This window comes from Archocentrus centrarchus, chromosome 14, assembly GCF_007364275.1.
Source record: "Archocentrus centrarchus isolate MPI-CPG fArcCen1 chromosome 14, fArcCen1, whole genome shotgun sequence".
NCBI classification, from domain to species: domain Eukaryota; kingdom Metazoa; phylum Chordata; class Actinopteri; order Cichliformes; family Cichlidae; genus Archocentrus; species Archocentrus centrarchus.
In genome coordinates this window covers 14,106,434-14,122,787 of record NC_044359.1, presented here as the reverse complement: position 1 = coordinate 14,122,787, position 16,354 = coordinate 14,106,434, and the positions used below count along the sequence as shown (strand labels likewise).

The 16,354-nt window shown below is 40.9% G+C and overlaps 1 protein-coding gene across 1 annotated transcript; it reads right to left on the bottom strand.

Annotated features, from left to right (window-relative positions):
- Window positions 1–2,711: 2,711 nt before the first annotated feature.
- On the bottom strand, window positions 2,712–4,730 carry msx2b (muscle segment homeobox 2b). The gene is made up of 2 exons (XM_030746836.1): window positions 4,213–4,730; window positions 2,712–3,843 (listed from the first exon to the last, which is right to left on the bottom strand). Exons 1-2 carry the CDS (start codon window positions 4,592–4,594, stop codon window positions 3,395–3,397), a joined length of 831 nt encoding a protein of 276 aa, XP_030602696.1. The 5' UTR covers window positions 4,595–4,730; the 3' UTR covers window positions 2,712–3,394.
- Window positions 4,731–16,354: the final 11,624 nt, after the last annotated feature.

The window sequence follows — 16,354 nt, the reverse complement described above, 5'->3', positions numbered from 1 at the left end:
GTGTGTGTGTGTGTGTGTGTGTGTGTGTGTGTGTGTGTGTGTGTGTGTGTGTGTGTGTGTGTGTGTGTGTGTGCTGTGTGTGTGTGTGTGTGTGTGCACGTCCAGTGTAGTCTTTGGAAGCCTTTTGCCATCCTCCTCTTCCCCCAGGCTGCTGCAGGCAGTATCCCTGCCTCTGTTCCTGTGTTGCTCTCGTGGGATAATTCCAAAGACTGCCCACACAGGGACACACACTAATAACAGAATCCTTGTGCTTTGTGTTCTAGCCTCAACATGGAAGCTCACCAAGGGTTTCTCTTTGTTTGTGGACATCACTGCCTGTAGCTTTGTTAGTATCTGCACCAAAGTTTAAAAGTGAAAAAAGAAAATCAATAGCAGAGAATCTTAAATGCATTTTTTTTTTTTAATTCTAACTTTGCACTGGTGATAAATACTGTGGAAAACATTTTCTCAAACATGCAGGGCAAGTTGTCTAGCTGTGAGCTGCTGGTCCCAACGCTTATGGCTAATTCTAAGAAAACTGTATTTGCAGCCCTAAACATTATAGATCTTGTGTTTGTCTTGTCCTGACACATTAACTGTTGGTGTCCCGGATAACCTTAAAGGAAAGAAAATATTTAATGAAGACGACTCATACAGCAGATTGAACTCACGAAACTCAGGTGACCTAATGAACTGAAACAGCACCAAACTAGAAGGTTTTATTGATCCTGACAGCAGTGTCTACATCCCTAAGGAAAAGAGGTCAACTTAAAGGAAAAGTCTAAATAAAATATCCTAGTAAAGTTATGGGCCACCACAAAAGCATCAGTTTCTTGATTTATTTATAGAAATTAAGACCCATACAAATGTGTGCATTTGTGCATTTATTTTGTGCAGAGTTACATGTTCCAAAGCCTGGTTTTCAGAAAAGTATAAAATGATCCTCAGTGCATTCTTTGCTTGTTCAATCAAAACATTCATTCAGTATTTAATCTGGGATATCTTTATATTGTCTCTAAATATGTCATTAATACTACTTCCCAATTTAGTAACTAGATTTTCATGTGGAGCTGCGTCACAGTATAAAACTGTATTATACACATATTTAAATTGTAATGTGCACTTTCTATATTCATTAGATCAAACATAAAGAGTGAGATTGGAGTTTTTCCCATGCTGCTATATTACAAACAGCCACTAGAGGAGGTAGGAGACATGCACAAGACTTCAATCCAGAGACTCTCTTAATCACATGTTGACTTTAAGTAACATGCAAAACCACAAATATGCCCAACCATTGTCAGATGAACAGCAAGTAAAAATGACAAAAAGCAATCACCAGTGCTAATAAAAATCCTCCAAACAAAAGCACTGGCAATTTATTGAATTCTCCGCCACTGAAATGCAAAACTCCCCCAGTAATTAGTACAAACACGATGTTTCACACGTGATTCAGAGTCTCTCCTGACAATCTGCACTTCATTAAGCTGATTGCTTGCCTGTGTAAACTACTTCTTTGGTTGCCACTTCCCCCTTTGGCCTGTCTGCCTGGCCTCACAGTCTTGTTCTGATTAAAGAGGAACCTCATAAATGCACCACTGCCTATAAACGATTTCCTCATTACATCAAAGTCACACGGAAGTTGTAAGCTGCTTTTACAATTGTAACAAAGCACAGGCCCCACACACCATCAAAGTCACTCTGCCGCACTATAAAAAACTGACATTAAGGTGGACTGCTCTGGCAAAAAGTGGCTAATTCAAGCCTAAATCAACAGTGGTCAGCCATATTAAATTTATTAAGGCAGTATGTAGGACAAGCGCTGTAACACATAAGAGAGTTACTTGACAAGCCGAGTCGTAAGTGAGCGAGCAAGCTAATAAGATCCTGACATTAAACACCTCCTCCACAAGCAAGCTGAAAGTTTACCCTTGATTGTTTCAACAAGAATACTGAAGTTATTTTCTGGTGAGGTTCAGAAATATTCTTTTAAAAAAAGGACAAAAAGTAAAATCACAAGCAATAACTACAGATCCTTAACTTGAAACTCACACGCCTATTACTGGGATAAATGTGAGTTTTTAAGGCTACTGTTGTGAAACTTGAAAGCCTCATCATCGGTCATCAGTACAGTCACATACAAAACAACACATAACTCTTGAAAATGCATCTCAGCTTTATAATGGGAAGGAAAAGTTTGACAAGTGTGGTAAAAGACAGCTCAGTCATAACGGGAATTCTCTGTGAAGTTGGGTAATTTATGGGTGTCATTTATGGTTTGTCAAACATTGCCTTGAACTGACCACTGTCTGATGGGAAACATAGACATGGGATTAAACCACACAAACACACACACGCACCAAGAGCAGATGTATCTGCAAAGTGCTGAACAAGAACAAACAGCTATTTGGTTTCACTTGTATACTGCTTTTTTTTTTCCCCCCAGTATATTCAGGAAACACAGCACATACTTATATTTTTCTACTTTTTTTTAAAACACAAAATTAAATGCAATTTAAAGGAAACAGTCTGAAAGCCTTTAATAGTTTGGTTCATATGAATGATAAAGCAGAGGCTTGGTAAAAGAAAATTTTTATATATATATATATATATATATATATATATATATATATATATATATATATATATATATATATATATATATAAAAAACTGCATAGCACAATGCAGGCCCTTTCAAAGGGGGAAGCACAATATAAATACATATTTGGTTAGAAATTTTGTACCATGCTCTCATAATCATAAATACACAACTTATACATTTGCAGCACTGTAGTTTAAAGAGAATAAATATGTCTGTGCTTTATAGATGTCTCGTAAAGAAATTAGGGAGTAATGAAAATACTTTTATTGCTACAAGAGAGAAAATTAACAAAATTGTAGTTACAATAGTGTACAGTTAGAGGGATAAATCTTACTGTCTAAAAGACACCAATAACCTGAATTTCATAAAATTGAAAAGAACGACAGGAAGTTGCCTGAGTTGCTGAAACACCCACTCATCCATGCAAAGTGTCTTGAATTTAAGGCCCCAGGTGCTCTATCTGATAAGTAGTAAGACTTAATAGGAAAGTCTGTGTTATGGCTCCCAGTGCAAGTCCTCGCCCTGCTCAATTATTGCAGAAGTAAACAACTGGAGGTTATAAAGAGCTGGACAGCAACACCCCTCCTCATATAGAAAAGTCATGTAAACAGGCAGTCCAGAGGGGTAAGAGAGGAAGTTTCTCTTATCCCCACTGTGGGGAAAACAGATTTTAAACAGATTTTGAAGTGCTCAGAAAGTTATTACAAATGCTTCTTGTGCAGTAGAACCTGTATAATATACACGTAGATTTGTTAGCATATTTCCTCCATGTCCATTTGTTTGGAATCCTTTAGTCACTGATATTTCCATTTTTATAAGTGGTACATGCTGTAGCCCAGAGGAGCAGCGTACACTCCTAAAGGTGAAATGGGCAGTATGGGTCTGTGGTGGTGATAGGCAGAGTACGACTGTCCATATAGTGACATGGCACCCAGTGACAGTGGTAACCTAAAGCCAGGGTGTAAAGCTCCAGCAGCAACGGCCGCCACTGCAGCCGTCTTGGCGTCAGCGGCCATCTTGAGTTTCTCCAGCTCGGCCTCCTGGAGCCTCTTGGCTTTTGCCCGGCGATTCTGGAACCAGATCTTCACCTGAGTCTCTGTCAGAGTCAAGGAAGAGGAGAACTCGGCTCGCTCAGCAATGGACAGGTATTGCTTCTGCCTGAACTTCCTCTCCAGAGCAAGGAGCTGGGATGTGGTGAAGGGTGTGCGGGGCTTCCGGTTGGTCTTGTGTTTCCTCAGCTGACAGGCAGGACTGAGGTGACCTGGGAGAAGAAAAAAAATTAAGATTTGAAGGGGGTGATTAATTCATTTGATTTTCCCCAAACCTGATTTGAGTGTAAAGACTGAGCAGTTGGCTGTAGCCTACCAAAAACAACTTGACAACCAATATTATTTACACTATTTAATACTATTAAATAGTATTAAATAGACTAAATACTAATATTTAGTCTATTTAATACTTTTCAATAAACAACTGTCCAAAAAAAATGCATCTTTGCAACACTGCCTGTAGAGACCGAAAACTGTGTCCCCTGTCATCCAAACAACTACCAGGCTGCAGGATGCTTAATACTAAAGAAATGAGCTATAAAGACAGTTTCGTCGTGCTTAATATGCCAAGAGAAACTTACGAGGTTGCGTGGAAAACGCGCCGGCTGTAACCCATGGTGCGCAGTCCTCAGACTCTGATGTTTCAGACTTCACCGGCGACGAAGGAGCAGCAGTTAAGCACTTTCGGCTTCCCCCCGGAGGACTGCACGTTTCCCGACTCACATACAAGGAGTTTAAACCTGTGCAGGATACCGAACTTTCCTTCGGTGTACAACAGGCGGACTCTCCGCTGCGGCTGTGCGTCTTTCTGCCGGACATGAGCGCCTCCACGCTGAAGGGGTGATGCCGACGCACCACGGGAGACGTCTTCTCTTCCCCCGACCCTTCTGTCAAATCCGCACGGCTACTGTCCTCCTCGGAAGAACTGCATCCCATGTCGTTAAAACTCTCCTTGGAGGCCATCTCTCCTCCGGGTCGCCTCCGTAAAACAGGTAAAATCCACGTAGACGGAGCAGTAAGCTTAACCAGGTGTAACTCGCTCCGATGAGCGCAGTGTTTAGCTGTCAAGTTGTGCGTGAGAGTATGTAGACGCAGCACGTTGACACGGCTCAACTTTGACCAATCACAGCAGCCCAAAATGTTTACGAGCGACCACGAGCTGCTTTCATGGCCAGCATAGAAAACTTGGTATTACTTGGTTATGTTTGTGCAAATAATGATTTTTATTATTATTGTTGTTAGTAGTAGTAGTAGTAGTAGTAGTAGTAGTGTGTCCTCTGAAAGTAGCAAAATTCCAAATGAATTTTAAGGTTTTTTTTTGGTTTTGCTTTGTTTTTCAGTCTTATTTAATTTCGAATGACCAAAAGCGTGAATCTGTTGTCTGCTAATTGAACAATAGCTCTGCAGCATTATCACATGTTAAGCTTCAGTAATGGATTATCTCTAACTCTAACCTCATGAGGCTGCATGTGTAAACATGGACCCCATGCAGATAATTATGGAGAGTTATACCCGGGGATGAAACACTGATCCCTTTCTTCTTTCTCTCTCTCTCTGATTTGTTTTGATGTTCCTTTTATTGGGGCTTTCCTTTGTATCCTATATTTCTATTGTGCAGTATGTGCAGTATTTATAGAAGAGCGGAGTTACTTCACTAAACTGTGGATTTACTTATGTTAAAACTAGGGGTGGGACTCGATTAAAAAAATTAATCGAATTAATTACAAGCTTTGTAATTAATTAATCGAAATTAATCGCATTTTAATCGCATTTCAATATTTGACATGAGAAATATTAATTTAAGTTTAGTTGATGAATGAATCAATATACATAAGCTTAAACTTCAAAATTTAGTTTATTTTCCCACCAGTCTACTACACAGACCAATGAAGGGTGGAAGTGCTCCTGTGATAAGCAAACACCTGAAATTAAAGTTAAGCATCATAACTGGATAGTTTTATTCAACATTAATGTCTCGCTTAATATAGTTGGAAATTAATCATTAGCTCAGCTGTATTCCTTGATGTTGAAATGTGTTATACTTGTTTTAACAGCTTATTTTGAATTAAAGACTTAAAATTAAACCACAAAAAGGAGAAAAAGTTCGTTCTCCGTTTAACAGCTGCTTTTACACAGCTGGGCTTCGCACTCACGGTTGCTAGGCGACATGAGCTACGCAGAGGTGAGGGCAGCTGATATGAAGGCGAGCTGCTCACTTCCGGCCTTTGTGGTGTTCGTGGGCTGCGAAAGACGTGGGCCGGGTCCTTCGCGGGATGCGGCCCCTAATTTGGACATTGTGCGTCGATATAATCTGTATGCCGGGAACTCGTGCACTGAGAAACGTTCCACGGTGCAAAGTGCGTTAAAATGCGTTAAAAATTTTAACGCGTTAATTTTCCCGTAATTAATTAATCGAAATTAACGCGTTAAAGTCCCAGCCCTAGTTAAAACATTAGCAAAGTCCAGCTATGGTGTGAAGTGTGACTGGGCACAAACTAGATTACACATTCCCACTTTTCTCTTCAAATCTGTGACCGACACATTGAGCTTCTTGTCCTATGAGCCAGTCTCATTTACTCTGCAAATTAGACCTGAAGTAATTCATTGTCATTGCCTGTGAAATGACTCAGTGAGATTTTTCTATTGACAATTGAATGTTTTACCAGATGGAGGTCCATGAGTCCTAATGGAGAAGTTCACACTTGTTCCAGCCATTTGTCTGAAGACCCTGTCCAGCTGATGGTGCTTAGCTGAAAGGATGGTGCACTTTTTTTTTAATCATTGTATTTCTCATAGTCGGCTGCTTTAGATATTTATTATCTGTCAACTAATTACACATATTTAACACCGAACAGTTCTGTATGATATGCCATCATTATTTTGAATCGCAAGGTTTGATTCATTAATAACCTGCTGAAGTCGTGCCATACATGGCAGAACTGTTACAACCCCACACTCCTGCAAGAAAAAGTTGCATCTCAAATTATTTTTCTCATACGTTGCTGCAGCACATCTTGACACCCTCTGACTTTTAGCTCTTGTCTCTTTAAGGGCCTTCTCCCACAAAGCTCTGTCTGCTCAGATTGGTCAGCTAGTTCAGCCCCCCCAAAAAAAGAAAAAGAAAAAAAAAGGTTATAGCAGGGATTTAAGAGTTGTTGCAGGGTTTGGACTCACAAGGCAACAGTCCTGCAGACACAGTGCAAACAGCATGCAGAGTCATCATTACTGCTTTCAAGTTTACTTGAACTGTGACCACATCTTCCTCCACTAAGGCAAGAGCTGAAATGCCTTTTCAGTGCCATTTGTTTGTCTGTCAGCGAGATTACGCAAAACCTACCAAGCCCAGTTTCATGAACCTTCATGGGGCATAAGCCTAGCCTGTGGGAATGTGACCAAACCTAAGGGCAACGTTGTATATGCAACATTTCACGCTGAAGACATTATCATTAAAAAAGGCAGTTCACTGAGTGTTCGGTTCTTTAGGAGCTACAAGTGAATAAAAGAACTTGTATTCACTCTTGCAGGCAACAACAGAACATTTATTGTTCTTCACTCGTGGATGAGACATTTCTTGCATTTGATTTACCCAGAGCAGCTCTATGGAGCAAATACAAATGGCAGACTGTGGGGCAGCTGCTCATTCTTTCTTTACTGGGGTCCTAAACTAGCTGCTGATGGGCGTTATGCCAGTGTGTTGCTGACACATTCACAGAAGAAAAGCCTAAACTCCAAACAAGGCATTTTAGGCAGTCCAGCAGCCGTGTTTTCTCTGGGAGAGGATAATTGCCTTTGGCGTGGCCTTTAGGATTTGTAACTTTAGAGATCTCGTGTGTGTTACAGCAAAAAGCTATGTAACATATTAAAATAAAGTGGGAAAATCCAAAAAAGCTTATAGGCACTTTCCAGTACAGACATTCCTTTAAAAGAAAAAGGGCACCTCTTTTTTCAAACATCCCTGGGGAGAAATTAATAAACAGCAAATGGCATAATTTATTTCAGTATTTTTACGTGTAGCTAGCAGGCTTGACTAGCTTGTATGTCAGCCTGTGGAACAGGATTCAGTTCCCAGGAGGCTGCTACTGCTGTCTTATTAAAGTGGGGTTATTTCACAGACAATCAGAGGTTTGTGAAGGCGCCAGTGAGCGGCCAGATGAAAGGAGTGACTCCTCAGGGGAGAAACTGTTGCCTTTTTTGCAGCTCTGGTTGGGATCCACCTCCTTCCTCCTCCACCTCTCTCTCTCTCTCTCTCTCTCTCTCTCTCTCTCTCTCTCTGCCCTGCAGGCACCTTGTCATTCAGTCATTCAGTCATATAACTCATTCTTAGCTCATTGTCGATGGCACGTTACCTCTTTCCCACCTCCAGTTTTCTCTCCTACACTCTTTAATCCTTGCTACCTTCATTATGTGTCCTTGCATCAATTTTCTTTCTTTCTTTCTTTCTTTCTTTCTTTCTTTCTCTCTTTCTTTCAATATTCTGGCTGCGTGAGTCGGGCACACCTTGTAGTTAAATCCTTGTTGGCTTGTGTGTCAATTTAGCTCTCAACCTGGCTAAAAGAAGTAATTCATTTGTACTCAAAGGAACCACTGGCACTAATTTAGTCAATTATTTAGTTATATAAATTTGGAAAATATGACCCATGTGACAGCAGTTCAAGCTGCATACTGTCACACCCAAACAAAGTAACATCAGCTGTTAAGTGGGAATGTTTTTACGTAGCTTTGAATTTGCAAAATTTTGTGAACTGTGTGTCACATGCCCGTGTGTGTGTGTGTGTGTGTGTGTGTGTGTGTGTGTGTGTGTGTGTGTGTGTGTGTGTGTGTGTGTGTGTGTGTGTGTGCGCGTGTGTGTGTGTGTGTGTGTGTTAAAAACTGTGAAAATGAATAAAATACTATATATTACATGCATGTTGTGTGTACTTGTGTGACCAAGGATCTAAAGAGGATTTTACAAGAAAAGTAGAAGGAGGAATAAAGGAAGGAAGGAAGGAAGGAGGAAGAGGAGGGGTAAAAATGAGAGGGGTGCTCTTCTGGGTGTAGCAAAATTACCCACGCGTCCCACTTCCTTTTTTCCATAATATCATTTAAGCTTGATAATAGCGAAAGCAATTTGTCTGAGCATGTTTGTGTGTGTGTGTGTGTGTGTGTGTGTGTGTGTGTGTGTGTGTGTGTGTGTGTGTGTGTGTGTGTGTGTGTGTGTGTGTGTGTGTGTCTCAGAGAAGCTCGAGAGGCCTGTGGTTGTGTGAGTCAGGCACACCTCAGAGCATTGTAATTACAGCAGAAGCTTTGAAGTGGTGGAATGTTTGGTTGGGATAATCAGCAGGCTGGGCTGCACTCACATACTATTTACATTCCCATTAAAACACTCATTCATGCCATAACGCATAACTAAATTTTATTATCTACGCTGATACAAAGTTGGTAGGTTAACCATGTTAGAGTAGTAGTAATACTGTTGATGCGAAAAACAACCAGTCAGAATTATTTTCCAAGCACTGCACGATTTCCTACTCAAAATGTTCCTTTGATTTCATTTTAGCTTCCTTCCCTTTAAGGCCGTTCTGCTTTTAAGCCAGTTTGCCTCTGACTGGCGGCCTTTTCCACTCAGAAGGCTTGAACAGCAGATGGGTGGTGCTGAGATGGCAATGTTAGGGGTATCCAGTGACATCATGCAGATTCTAAAAACTGTCTGTAACCAAGGGTATTGAGCAGTGGTGAATACTTTTACACACTCTGACCTCAAATACTTCTTGGACACGTTTTCCCTTTCATAATTAAACAGAAGATATTAACGGATTTTATGAATCTGAGATTTTCTGATTCCTTCTATCTAACCTTCCCATTAAATTTCTACTTTGAGTGTCAAATAAAAGAATTAGAATTATCAGCATGTAATTATGTGCCTAAATGAGAAAAGCCAAAAGCAGTTTATTTCTGCAACATTAAAAATTATGCATTTTCTGGGAGTTATCGCTTATTAAGCTCTACATGGATTCCCAAAAGATAAATTGTGCAACATGTCAGTCTTTAAAGTTTAATTAAAGCTCAGTTTTGTTTGAAAAGATGTGCTTTGATCCAGCCGTCCAGCCATTTTCTTAACCACTTAGCAAATTCAGGGTTATGGGGGAGTGCTGGAGTCTTTACCATAGGGTGAGGGAAAGGGTACCACCTGGACGGGTTGCCAGTCCATCACAGGGCTAACAGAGAGACAAACAATGTTTAGAATTATCAGTTAACCTAAACGCAGGCACAGGTGGAACATGTAGATCAAGCAGATTCAAACTCAGAAAACTTCTCCTCCTGTGAGGTGACAGTTCTAACCGCTGCACCTCCATACCCCACATTTACAGTAGTGTGCAAAATTAGAATAAAGCTTTATATAATCAAACAATTTAACTGACATTCAGACCCACGTATAGGCATGCATACACAAAGACACACACTTAAGTGACATTCTTAGTCAAACAAGCAACTTGTCAAACCAGTGGGACATGTACAAAACTGACTCATGCCCACTTATGCTAAACGCATTGTTTTTATTATCTTGGCTATCTTAGTACTGTCATTCATTCCACCTCTCTATCACTCATCCACTCCACCTCTCTTTGCTCTTTCTCTTTCTCTCTTGCTCGCTGTGCTTCCCAAGCCCTCAGAGCCGCCGCCTGTAATGTGCCTAAATAACTACCTTCAATGCTACAATGGCGCCAGAGCCAATTAGCTGTTAACACGGGAGACAGATCTATTCAGAAGCCAGAAAATGAGGCCTCTTGTAACGTGAAAGATTGATGCCCACTTTGCTAATGACAAGAGAAGGAGGTAATCTGTTGCTTGGCTCAATCCTGGACTATGTTACAGGAAAGTCAGCTGATGACTGTGAACCTGCAAGAAGGGGGGGGGGGGGGGGGGGGGGGTGCTCTTAAGAAAAGTGGCAGAGGACTGTAGGTCTCTGTAGGGGTTGAATAAAATATTCAAACAACACAATATTATGATTTAATATTAAACAATATGAAATCACAGGAATTTGCCAACTACAAGAGATGTTGCAACGTCAAACAAGCCTTCCCTTTATCTCTTTATCTTTTAGGTTGTATTGGGACTGACAGTATTGGAAAAACAACACAAAGGAAATTTGCCTCATGACAAAAGGAATGTGTCAGTTCAGTTATCTGACAAAACAAGTAGCAAGCTGTCCTTTCAAAGTGATAATTGCTTGGGCAATCGCCAGCTGCAATTATATTTTTGGAACGATTCTCTGCTCTTTGATGAAGGTTTGAACACTACCTGTACACTAATGTAAGTTCATAGTTTCACCCTAACCTGTCATTATCACGTCTCCTTTTTTCAGCTTAACCTCCTCTTAACCTTCCTCTTACCCATAAATGTGCAAAAAAGGTTTGCATTCTTTTCCTATGCAAGTAAGCTCATTTACTTATTAACTGTTTATTAAAAGCAACCTATCCTGAGGAAAATAGCCATGCTTAATGTGTTGTAGACGATTAAGCCACTGAGCTATTGTTGCATTTTGTTAGAATAACTAGCATATGAATATAAATGCAAAACAGACCAGCTTAATATAAATCAAGGAAATTTTAACTTGAGAGTCGGTGCTTTGGAAAATCTGGATTGGAAAAAAAGGGCATCATCGGACTTTTATTTAATGACTCAGTGCGCATCACGGGCCTCATGACTTCATTTTCCGTGTCCAACTCTTAACCTTCGCAGAGAGGGAAAGAAGCTAGCCTGGGGCCATTTGTTCCTCGTACGACTGTGTAGATTCCCTGTGACACCCTATGTCTTAATCGGTTCTGACAGATAGAATTTATGATGAGGCCATCATGTAAATCACAAGGAGGCTTGTTATTATGGAAAGGCACTGAAATGGTATAATTGTTTTTAAGTGGTGCTGGAAGGGCAAGTGTGCCTGTGTTTCTGTGTGTGTGTGTGTGTGTGTGTGTGTGTGTGTGTGTGTGTTGCATGGGATCGTGTGAACATGCACAGTATTCTGGGAAGTTTTCCAGAGATTGGGGAAATCCACCTTCCACACAACAACCAGCTTGAACCACAAAAACAAATCCCCTTAAAAGAATTTTTTGTCTCATTACAGCAAATAACATTTCATGGTAGAAAGGCCATAACTTTTCCAGCTGTTACGACTGAGTTACACGCACTCTTCGGATTATGTGAGAATGACATGTCCTTACACACAAGACAAACTTAGTGAGACAAACTTAATGCATCTATGCAGCAAAAAAAAAAAAGGAGAGTCTTTTGGCAATTGTGACTGGACAAAAAAAATACCTAAAAAGTGATCCGAATGATACTGTCACACCCAAAAAACATGGGAAATATTTAGGAGTTAGGATCACGTCTGTTAACACACTGCCGAGTAGGAAAGACAACAGCCATGACCTTAAAGAAGCAATCGTTGCTGCCCATCAGTCTGGAAGGGGTTATAAGGTCATTTTCAAACAACTTGAAGTCCATCATTCTACAGTCAGCAAGATTATTGGAAAATATTCAAAACAGTAGCTAAACTTTACAGAAGTGGCTGTCCCAGCAAATTCCCCCCCACGATCAGGCCTTGCAGTGCTCAGAAAAAACTGCAAACAAGATAAAAGCTACATCTCAGACTCTACACAACTCAGTTAGCATGTTAAATGTTAAAGTTCATGACAGAACCCTGAAACTTTGCAGTCATGGAGTCGACTGCGGATTGTTGGACAGATGTGAGGGCATCTGTCCAGCAGCTAAAGCTTGGCCCAAATTGGGTCATGCAACAGGACAATAATCCCAAGCACAGCAGCAAATCTACAACAGAATGGGTGAAAAAGAGCAGAACCAAGGTGCTGCAGGGGCCCAAATTCCAGACTTCATGCTGACTGAAATGCTTTGGTGGGAAGATCTGTGTATAAACAAATGCCTGCAAACCTCAAAGAACTGAAGCAACGATATAAAGAAGAGTGGGCCAAAAGTCCTCTACAAGAACATAATTACTTCAAGTTTCTGGTAGTAAAGGTGGATCTACAAGCTATTCAATCATGAGGTGTACTTAGCTTTGCATATTTTGCCGTAGTTTTTGTTAAATAAATAATGAAATGGTGTTATATTTCACGTGGAAAACTGTAGAATTGAAAGCAGGTGACCTTTCTTTTTATCATGATTGTATATGATTTTACAGAAACATAATGTAAGTCTAACTTTACTTTACAAATCTGTTTTACAGGCTATAGCAGTTCCTTTGCATTTGTCCTTTGTTGTCTTCCTCAATATATGTGATTATTCTTTTAAGATTTACAGTGTAACATTAGAAGTCCACTCATCTTCCAAACCTTGCAGTTATGGATTCAACTTTCTGTGTGTGTCTGTGTGTGTGTCTGTGTTTAACAACCTCGTGCCGCTTTGTCATTGGTCTCTACTGAAAGCTTCTTTTATAGAGTCATAAAGAACAAAGTACTTAACTGAATAAACAAATGAGCCACTATGCTAAAACAAGGAAAAGGGAACAGTCAGTGGGGGAACAGATGGGATAGTCGTAACCCTTTTAAAGGTTAGGAGTTTGGCATTGACTGGCTGGCCTACTGACTCATAAGTTAGTTGGCCACTGTGTTAGATGGAGCATTGGCTGGTTAAGTAAATGACTAAAGAACCTCTGGGCTGACTAACTCAGCAGCCGATTAACTTAATCATGAGAGTAGCTCATTGACAAACTCAGTGTTCTGTAAGGCAACCTAAAATGAGGTGCAAACATAACATAACACCACAGTTGCTAAAGAGTCACCTCATTTATGAAATAATTCCTGTGTGTGTGTGTGTGTGTGTGTGTGTGTGTGTGTGTGTGTGTGTGTGTGTGTGTGTGTGTGTGTGTGTGTGTGTGTGTGTGTGTGTGTGTGTGTGTGGCCAAAAAGACTCAACACAGACTCACTGCTGTTTAATGAGCTAAAGACGCCAGTCACAGTAGGACCAAGCCTGGGATATCACAGAGACTGTGGCACATACAACCAACTACTAAACTGATCTTTGCTCTGACCCAAAAATGAGAAATGTACTAGAGTCCTCTGTGGTGACCTTTTCTTCACCTATAGGATCAAAGGTTCTAAACCTCTGCATGTGCCTTTTGAAATGGGGAAACAGGAGCTTGCTGTTGGACTGATTAGCAGAATAGCAGTAACCACAATACTATCTGTTACATCCATGATACAAAATGAGAGGAAAGCAGAGTAAGAGGCTTAAAAATGGAGGAAGGAACATGTTTTGATTCTGAGGAAACAGACAACTAGATTACCAACGAGTTTTTGAATGATGATTTCATTTATTAAGAGAAAAAAAACTATCCAAACCTATGTGGCCCTGATTGAAACACTAATTGCAAACTCTTGGTAAATAATAACCACAAGGCAAGGCAAAAACTACTGCTGACCAAAAAGAACACAATGACTTATCTCACATTTGCCAAAAACATCTTGATGATCCCCGAGACTTTTGGGAGAATATTCTGTGGACTCATGAGAAAGTTGGACTTTATGGAAGGTTTGCATTATATCTGGCACAAAACTAACAGAGCATTTCATAAAAAGAGCATCACACCAACAGTCAAACATGGTGGTGTTAGTGTGATGGTGTGGGGCTGCTTTAGTGCTCCAGGACCTGGACAACTTAATTAACTGATGGAACCATGAATTCTGCTCTCTACCAGAAAATCCTGAGAATGTCAAGCCATCAGTTAGTGCTCTGAAGCTCAAAAGCACTTGGGTTATACACCAAGACAATGATCCAAAACACATACATACACAGCAAGTCTACGTCTGAATGGCAAAAAAACAAAACAGAAAAACAACCAAAAACAAAAGGGAAGGTTTTGGAGTGATCTAGTCAAAGTCCAAACGCAAATCCAATTGAGATGCTTTGGCATGACCTTAAACAGGCCGTTAATGCTGGAAAACCCTCCAATGTGGCTTAATTGAAACAATTCTGCAAAGAAGAGAGGGTCAAAAGTCCACATCGTCCACAGCGATGTCAGCCAGTTATTGTGAATGCTTGATAGCAGTTGTTTCTGCCAAGGATGGCACAACCAGTTATTAGATTTACTGTAGGGGACAATTACTTTTTCACACAGGGACAGGTAAGTTAGGATAGCTTTTTCCCTTAATAAATGAAATCATCGTTTAAAAACTGCATTTGTATTTACACAGGTTATCTTTGTCTAATATTATCCATTCATCCTCTTCCGCTTATCCTTTTCAGGGCCGCGGCGGGGCTAGAGCCTATCCCAATTGACACAGCGCGAGAGGCAGGGTACACCCTGTACAGGTCACCAACCTATCGCAGGGCCAACGCAGAGAGACAGACAACCATTCACACTCACACCTATGGGCAATTTAGAATCACCAATTAACCTAACCCCAGTACCTGCATGTCTTTGGACTGTGGGAGGAAACCGGAGTACCCGGAGGAAACCCAGGTAGACACGGGGAGAACATGCAAACTCCACACAGCAAGAGGTCTGGGCCAAGGTGGAGTCGTCCCACTCTCCAGTCACCACCCCTAGCTTCTCTGGGGGTACACCAAAGCATTCCCAGATTATGTCTCCAAATGATGAATTGCCGTGAGGTCTCCTCGATTGGACGTGCCGGAAACACCTCATCTGGGGGCCACTTCACCAGGGGGCATGCTAGTCAGATGCTTGAACCACCTCAGCTGGTTCCTTTCAATGTGGAGGAGCAGTAGTTCTACTCAGAGCCCTCCTGGATGACTGGGCTCCTCACCCTGTCTCTAAGGGAGAGCCCAGAAACTCTTCTTTCTGTCGCTTGTATCCACAGTGCTGTTCTTTCAGTCACAACTCACAGTTCAGAGCAGGCATTCTACCATTCTCTGGCTAAGGACCATGGCCTCAGACTTGTAGTTGCTAATTCTTGTACCTGCAGCTTCACACTGAGCTGCAAACCATACAAGCAAGTTCAATGAAGCCAGCAGAACCATATCATCCCAAAAAAGCAGAGATGAGAGCTTAAGACCACAGAACATGATACTCTTCAAGCACCTTCCACCTTAACCTAGAAACTGAATAACCAACTCCATATAACAAGAAAGAGGAGAGAGCAACGGAGAGTGTTATGGGAGCATAGCTAAGGAGGAAGGAGGACATTTTAAACAGTAAACGTGTTGAATTTAGTCCATTTTTGTTTCTAAGGTGTAATTTCAGCTTATAAACATCTTAATGCTAGTCAAGTAATAAGTGTTACCAAGCTAACACTTGGGGTTTTTTGCTGCACTTGATTTTATTTCAATGTAATTGAATAGCAATTACTCGTGATTCACTTGAGTACCACTTAAATCCTATTTGCTTGTAATTTCCTTGTGGCTGTGTTTCAGCTACATCTGCCAGCTTGACCCAGAGTCTGGAGAAGTGAGTGACATTGTTTGCCTTTGGAGTAATGGCTCTCATTATAGTGAATTACTGCTCTGCCCAAACACAACTGATTTCCTAAAACCACCCCACAGTGCTCTGTCTCCATTTTGCTCTCGGGTCCTGGTGCCTTGTTACAATCAATTAAGCTGATTACAAGCACTATCTTCACCACTTCAAAGGAGGCCCATTAAAGTGGGTGAGACTAACTGTCTCTTTATTCCACTGCCCTGTTGTTTGTCTCTGAGTAAGAAGGCTTATATTGTTTTTTAACATTTGTGGGGCTAAAATTTGTTGACAATTTAACCAAAAGATAACATGTT

Coding starts and splice junctions, on each gene's coding strand:
- msx2b (XM_030746836.1), bottom strand. CDS start 4,594: ATGGCCTCCAAGGAGAGTTTTAACGACATGGGATGCAGTTCTTCCGAG. Junction 3,844..4,212: donor CGCGTTTTCCACGCAACCTC/GTAAGTTTCTCT, acceptor TTCTTCTCCCAG/GTCACCTCAGTCCTGCCTGT.